This window comes from Aplidium turbinatum, chromosome 10, assembly GCF_918807975.1.
Source record: "Aplidium turbinatum chromosome 10, kaAplTurb1.1, whole genome shotgun sequence".
Classification (NCBI taxonomy): Eukaryota; Metazoa; Chordata; class Ascidiacea; order Aplousobranchia; family Polyclinidae; genus Aplidium; species Aplidium turbinatum.
This window is the reverse complement of record NC_137481.1, coordinates 12,843,279-12,851,559: the sequence shown is the minus strand read 5'-3', so window position 1 is coordinate 12,851,559 and position 8,281 is coordinate 12,843,279. Positions and strand designations below refer to the sequence as shown.

Sequence of the window (8,281 nt, the reverse complement as noted above, 5' to 3'; positions counted from 1 at the left end):
TTCGAAATTTTAGCGGACTCGTTAGCGAAAGTAAATTTATTGGAAATCCTCTGATTTCTTTGTTGAAAGCTAACTTTTGCGTTAGCTGCGCCCACCACTATGTAGGCTATGCAGTGATTCCCAAACTGTGTGCCGCCAATCTTTTTGGAATTTTGGCAAAGAACTGTGTAAATATTTAAAATAGGCATTCAGACATGCATATGCGACTTAACCCTATCTTAGTACGAGCTGTTTTTGTACGTGGAAAGTACGTCATGGGCTATCTTAGCCCCGCGCTAATTAATCGCTAATAACGGGAGCTATGAAAATCACAGAGCCAAAATATTTTACAAGATAATAGCCATGTGTATTGTGCGCATAGAAATTAATTTTTTCCAACAAATTCATTGAAATGAAGTGTTTGAGATGAAAAAACGCCAGGAAGTCGGTTTTCATTGTAATTTCCAGAAAATAGCTTCAAAATTTACGTAAGTGTGCCGCGAGCGTTTTATATTTTAGTGTGCCACAAGCTGAAAAAGTTTGGGAACCACTGATGTATAGTGTATAGCCTACATACATATGTCAACTGTTACGAATTAACGATATTATTAAATTAGAGACTGCAAAATTTATGTACAAATATGTGCACAAAATGATGCCCCGGGCCTTTGCTGGCTGCTTTATTTTTGTAAACGAAATTCACCATCATAAAACCCGTCAGAACCAAAAGAATGATTTATATTTGCCTTCTACAACGTCAAACTCTGGTAAGAAGATGCTATGTTTTAATGGAGTAAAACTATGGAATCAAGTACTAAAAGAAATAAAAGAAAAGTCTTATAATGTTTTTAAATTTAAATATAAATGGTTATTAAAGAATTTGTACAATGACAGTAGCGCGGGAACTATTTTTCTCTAGGGGGGGGGGGGGGAGCTGAAGCTGCCGTAGTGTTGTCAGCTTCTGGGGGGCGAAGCCCCCCAGACCCCCCTTATGTGCGAGAACATAAAAATCTGGTAGTAAGCATTCAGTCCCCTCCTGTGTAGGAAACGACTTTGTAAATTGTAACAAATGAAGAACGGTAACAACAAAGCAGCTGTTCAGGAAATTAAAATAAAAACGAACAAATTAGAAAGTGATAGTTTGTGGAAATGAATTCTCACACGCTTCCGAAGATTGCTTTTCGCTCAGGTGTTTTCTCTATGAACAGTGTCATGAGTTGTTTGACATCGACAGTGTTTTGGTGGACATGCATCAACAGAAGATGATCGAGTAAGTCTTTTTTGTGTCATTGAGCTTCTTAAGCATATTTTCAGGCGTCTTAGAGCAGAAAAAAAACGTTCTGATAATGCAGCTGAAACCGGGAGACAAAGGAAGGGCTCCACGAATTTTCGCGTTTCTTTGAAAAGATCTAGTGTTTGAGGGTTTAGTTGCAATAGTATCTCAGCAACCTTTTGAACGGAGTTTGCAGTTTTTCCACTTACAACATCGCTGAGGAAGGTAAGTTCCGTTTTTAGGCAATCTTTGTGATTGCACCGGGTAAGCTGATCTCAGTATCAGATCTTTCCTCACCGTTTGCACAGCTCAGAAGGGCCTTTTCTCTGTTGGCTGCTGTAAGCAGATCAGCCTGGTCGAATCTTCGATCAAGCTCAGCTTGAACCAAATCAAGGGATTTGATGTATTGCCGTTTCCACGCTCCTTCTCCCGCAGATGACAAAGCATCTGGTTCCTCTGTGTTTCGAAACCTTGCTGGAGTTTTGCTCACTCGGAGCTCCTTTGGCATCTTTAGGTTATTGGCAGACGTAAAGACATTCACTGCTTCCATAAGCTTGAAAAAGGATTCATTTTTTTTGAGATTTTTGCTCCGTTTGTGGAGAATGGTGATGGATTCCAAAGCTGTAGAAGCAGAGATCTTCTTGTTTTGGAGCTGTTTTGCGACGGCTTCTGCAGGCTGAAAAACTTCACCGCTGCTGGTAATCGCAAAATAAAGCCGCATAGTGAGTGCTTGTTTTACCAAGCCGAATATCTTTGCACGTGCGTCTCCTTTCATTGCACTATCTTCTGTCATGTCGGTCAGACATTGCAACAAACAGGGTAGGGTAGCACTTAACAACACGAGCGAAAGCAGAAGCACAAACGCACCAACGAGTAGGACACAAACTCAACAAATTGCAGGCAACTTCATCGGAACCAAAAAGCGACATGAATAAATATTTACGTCTAGACGATTCACGAATTACAACTGCAACACTTTGAACAAAGTTTAAGGCATCGGCAATAAGCCTCATCTCCTTTGCAACGTTATGTACCTTAAATTATCAGAAATTTCTAAGGGGGGGCTGAAGCAATTATCGAAAAATTCCAGGGAGGCTGAATTAGCTCTAGGGGGGGCTGCAGCCCCTTGAGCACCCCTACTTCCCGCGCCCCTGTACAATGATCACTCCTGGAACGTTTCATCCGCTTATTTCTTTACACAGTTTTTTTTATGTTGCCCTGTGTTATTCCATTGTAAATGTATTATGTAAAGTGCTGGTATTGTGCTATATATTATATATGTGATAATGTTCTTAATTTTGGGTCTTTTGTTTAAATGTTTGGGTGGCAGCTGACTTTGGTGACCTTTTGGTAATTCGCTGCCATCCTTGTTGTGCGAATTATTTGTGTTTATTGTGTTTTTGCTTTTTGTGTCTTTCTTTTTCGCCAACAAAACAAAAAATAAACTGAACTGAACTGTTACGCAATAGAAGGCACATCGCGATTGAAAGAGCTGTTGTTGCGCAAACAGCAGAATTGGCTTGTTGGTGGTGGTCTTTGAAAAGTTCTTTAATTTGATGAATATTTTCGCACAGTCGCAGCACAGCGGTTAGGATCATTCGGCGCCGCCCAAACATTTTAAGGGCCCTCATTCCTTGCGGGGCCCCCTCCGGTCGGAGGGCGATTGCTACGCCTGGCAGGCGGTATACCAGTTTCATCAAGTTTCAGCTCCGCCGATAGCCCATTAAGTTATATCGGGTCCGGGTGCAATAGTAGGCTACCCTCTACTAACAAAATAAGCCTGAGGGTTTGTCAAAACATTTTTTGGTAGAAACTAAATTGTTTCCAAAGAAATGAACTTAAAACAAAACATAAAATTTTCCATCAAAAGCAATAATTTCAAAAAAGTTGTATTTTCTAAAAAAAAGTCCTGTTTATAGTTATTTCGCGGCACACTTTTGTCGACCGAGATAGAACAAACCCCATGATTAACTGCACAAACTACCGCACCCCAAACGAGGATGATGGTGTGGATGACGAAATTACAAGGGCCGCTCGAAATCTGATTCGATATTTAGTACAAGCTCACCACAACTGACTCGAAAGTGGTAGGCTACACGGTAAATTCCTTAATTGGTAAACAAAGTTCAATCGAAGAAAAACGACTGGAACGGAAAATAGGCCAGTTCTACTTGGATTTGTTTATAGATCTCCCATAAAAAGCCCTCACCAAGAATTTTGAAAGTAATAGCTACTGACAGTGTCAACGGTAGCTCTTGCTAGCTCAGTGGTTAAGCGTTCAAGATCAAGCGGCGCTGGTTCGGCTTTCAGGGTGTGCGCTTGAGCAACACATTTCAGAACTGCTCTCCATTCAGCGGCATCTAGTGGACGGACCAATTCCCTGGCAGCAGCATTTCAAAAATCGGAAACATCACTTTGCCAATCTTGGTAATCGGCCCTGCATGCATCAAAAGCCAGTAGGCTAATAGTAGCCTATGCGAAACTACCAGAAATAACCTATCATCAAGGCTTTGTCCATCCGAGGATAAAGATTCAAAACCAACCATCATAGAAAAAGTATACTTTATTTAGGACATATAACTTACAATTACACCAAATATGTTATCTGAATGAGCGAAGATGTTCACATAAATTTTTACCACAGCAATAGTGCACAAGAATAAACCGTTGCAGCACAAAAAAGTGAATGGGATTTGGCTAAAATCAATAATAAAACCATTTGTAAAGTCCTTCGAGAATTTCCATTTATCATCTTACAAGTAGAACTATTTGATCATTTATTTGACTGTTTTACGTTTGATATCCCAATAAACTACGTCTTCAATCTTTACCCAGTCTCTTGTCTGGTAAAAGATAGAAAGAATCATGACAATAGCAATGATACATAATTATGCACAACGAAGTTTCGTTTACGTGGAAATGTCTGTCTAAGATGACTATGCACTTCTGCTTTCACAGACTGTTATACTACATTTTAATTTATAGGTAAGTTATTGTATTATTTTTAGACAGAAAAAGGAACTAATAAACAACAATGCTGTCCCATAAGAGTCTCCTACAAGCCAGCAGTTGTGAACTAAGCAAATGGCACCTGGGCAAGTGACAACTGAGCTAGCAACATTTCAGCAAGTGGCTGAAGTTGGCAAATGATGAAACTGAGCAAGTCAAAACGGCATGTCACAAGTCAGAAAACTTAGTTTCGCAAGCGATGATCAAGCAAGTCCGATGCTAGCTGCAAATCTCATTTGCTGACTTCGACAAATCGACAGTACCTGATATGTACTTGCTGAGTTGAAGCACTTGCTTAGTTGTCGCATGCCGAGTGGTCTGACGACCATCCCACAATCGATTATGTGTATGAAAAGCATTCTATTGTACAGTATTTATTAATTCAAACAGAGTTCTAATAAAAACTTTGAGTGAATTGATTGAAGATCCTGCCCAATCTAATCAAAAATAAAAATCTTATAATGAAGATACCAAATGACTAAATTGTGTTTAACAGCAAACGTTTTGAAAGCTAGACTGATTTCATCTTCAAAGCGTTGTCTAAAGAGTTCAGTTTCTTCATTTTGGGCTCCTTATTTTTTGGTTGGAACTTGAGTACACTACAAATAGGCAGTGTGTTATTCGTATTTCCAAGATAAAAATTTGAAAAATTACTGTCCACAAATTTAGTGATTTTCTCAATTGAGAACTCGTATAAAATGTTAAAACTTATCTCAAAATTAAAACAAATTAAAAATGCCAAACATTAAGAATTTTTTACGTTCAGTATTGTCTGGATGTCAAAGTGAAGTTTGTGCCCAACATGCAAGTCGTTAAACAAATAAACTGACAGTGTAGTAGAGTAGACGCAGGCGCGGATTTATGGGGGGGGCCCGGGCCCCCCCCGAAAAATTTTGTGAGGAATTGTTGAAATTGTATGTTTCCGCATCAAATGGTTTGATATGCTTCTATACAGCTGATGTTAGTCCCACGGCGGACTTAACTTATCCCGGGGGGGGGGGAATAGATTTTTGTTGTTATGGTTGAAATTACCCATCGATCAGACTCCGTTATTTTCTTTCATACAACTTCAAATACACTTTAATAGCAACATTTGTTGGGGCTGAAACCAACGCTGAACCAAATGGCGTCAGTTGAAACAATCTGAAACATTGAATGGCTCAGTGGCGTAGCCAGGGGGGTTTGGGGGTTACAACCCTCCCCCTTGGCACGCATGTGACGTCACGATATTGAGAATGATGCTTTCAGTCTCTTTATGTCTCTAAAACAAAGTTTACTTAACTTTAAACGAAACTGCATTAAAAGAGCGAGTTTTGCCAATACCAAATATTCAAATATCTCAGCCAGGAATTAGCAACAAGAAAACATAGAGACTTAGCTTTATTTCCGAAAAATGCTGAAAAAAACATGATCTCATCTTTTTGCTATGCCACCTGACAGCACCATTTTATAGGAATTTTCATACCCACATTTTTGTTGAATATGCTCTCAGAATGCACCAAATTCAAAGTAAATTTTCAAAATTTTCTGGGGGAGGCCCCCAGACCCCCCGCTGCTGGGTGTCGTCTTAAGCGAACACTCCGGTGGCTTCGCCAGCCTGACGTCAAAAAAAAAAAACCCTTTCAAAATTTCTGGCTACGCCACTGGAATGGCTGTTTTCTAGTTTTTAGTCTTCATTATAATTTCAATCAATTACCGTATATGCCTGCAAACATAAAATAACTTATATCCAATTGGTCATGGATAGGCATGCAGGGTTTTAAACCAGATTTCAAGTTTACTTTGCATGCTTAGCAATTTTTATTGAAGCAAAATTTATTTTTTAAACATTCACAATTGATGAAAATGGCTGTTTTAATGTCTATTTTATATCATATCTAGGCTATATGTCGTAGTATCATTGTTCATATGTGTTCTATCTTTTTCTTTCTTTTTAATTGATTTTCAAATTTTCTGGCCCCCCCCGAAAAAAACTCCTAAATCCGCGCCTGAGTAGACGTATGGACAATATCACTAAAAAAGTTAATCTTTCAACCATATCAAAACCGCGTAAAAGCATGCACGAATGCAGTCGATGAAAACCTTCACTTTTTCCATAATTTTTTATTTTTTGTAAATTGTTTTGCAGTATCAAGTAAATCATCGATGTTTTCATCACTTTCACTTGTGGTTTCATCGTTTTTACCATGCAACTTTTTCTTTGGAGACGGTTCCCAATCGCTTTCTTCACTTAAATCTTCTTCGTCGTCATCATCAATAAAACTATCGTCATATTCATCGCTATCTCTTGATTTTGCTGTTGCTGCTGCCCTCTTGGGAGTTACTCGTAATATGTGTTTAAACATCTTTTTATGAAGAGGATTTTTTCTATAACATTGCAGTCCAAACTCGCACTCAGGTTTAGCATCATCACCATCACTAGATTCAGAAACGTAATCATCATCACCCGGATGGCTACATTCTTGAAAATGAGCAGGATTTTTTCGGTAGCAAGACCGCCCATATGCACAAGCTTCTCTTTTTGTTGAACTGCATGAATTGAGTGGAGAGTTGTCTTGCTTTATGTCTTTCGCATTTGAGTTTGAATAAGTAGAAAACGTTGTTGTTGTGTTACCATCTGGAGTGGTAGAAGTTGATGAACTAATTGAAAACTTTTGAGACAGAATAACCTCATTTGTGTCAATCTTGTGACTTACTTCATTGCCTTCCAATGTTTGATTGTGAATTGTAGATGGGAGGGTGTTCTCATTTCCAACAAATGATCTTTTTGTAACAGTTGTACTACTTTGTAAGTCTTTTTCATTAACGTTATTACGATGTTCAAAAATAGTCAGGGGCAATATTTTTGCTGCATTATCAGAAGAGTGTGAGGTTTGTTTTTGAATAAGTGGATCTTTGTCTTTGTTTAACATCCAAGAGGGCAATTTTCGTTTTCTTTTGACAACTGAAGCACCATTACAATTATTAGGTAGAGGGTCAGCAAAACTTTTCAGAATTTTGCAAAGTTTTTTAGGTTTTGATGGAGTATTGCTTTCAGTAACTTTTGTAAGCGTCTCACTAATATTAGAGCATGTTACTATATTCACAGGATTTGTTTCCACACTACTATCAACATTAGCAATGAAACCACAAGCTTCTTTGTTTTTAAGATCATATGTCAACTCATTTTGTTTAATATCTGTTGTGCATTTAACTTGAAAATAGTGTTTGTCTTGCAACAATGAAAATTCATCGCCATCCTCTAACTTAATAGATCCACCTTGTTTCAATAGAATCTTTTTATTGCGACGTTTCAGATTTACAAAACAGGGATTTAGATGAGTTGATACTAAAGTCAGTTCAATGTCTTTCAGCTTCAAACAAGCATGAGTTCTTGAAACTTTTTTATCACTTATTTCCAAAAACTTTCCACGACCTAATATTGTTTCACTGTCTTTTATCTCAATCACTCGATTTTCATCATTCTTTGTTTGCACAATTGCAAAATTTTGTATATTCATATTTTACAAAAGCCTGCAAAATATGAGTGTTGTTTTATAAAACCTAAGCCTAATGCTTAATCCAATGAAACTTATTTTAAAATAGTTTGTTTTACCTCAAACATACAAAACTTAGTAACACGACATCCATGGTTTTAACAAAGAGTACTTTTGGCTATACACAAATTACACATGCATAATTGCATAAAAATAAAACAAACAAGCAACTATTTTTCATTGAATATTAGGAATATTAAAGCTTTGGTAGAGAGTTTGCTTTGTTGAACCATAGAGAAATAAAAGAAAGTAACTTCAGCGAGAAAGATTCAACAAGCTTTGCAAAAAACCTAGCTAAACGTATAAAAAAGAAATTTTCATGTGACATTCATCCTGTGTATCATCATCATAATCCATCGTCGGTTTGTTCCCCACAAGTGGGGGTGGCCGATTGTTTCCGCGCAGCAATTGTTTTAATCCCTTTTCTCCATTTCACCCTGTCCCTTGCATCTTCCTCCTTCAGTCCGATTTTTTAAAATTCATC

The 8,281-nt window shown here is 37.9% G+C and overlaps 1 protein-coding gene across 1 annotated transcript; it reads right to left on the bottom strand.

The window, feature by feature from the left end:
• Window positions 1–5,887: 5,887 nt before the first annotated feature.
• Window positions 5,888–7,767, bottom strand: LOC145778149 (aprataxin and PNK-like factor). The gene has a single exon (XM_082589575.1). It carries the CDS (start codon window positions 7,759–7,761, stop codon window positions 6,346–6,348), a length of 1,416 nt encoding a protein of 471 aa, XP_082445701.1. The 5' UTR covers window positions 7,762–7,767; the 3' UTR covers window positions 5,888–6,345.
• Window positions 7,768–8,281: the final 514 nt, after the last annotated feature.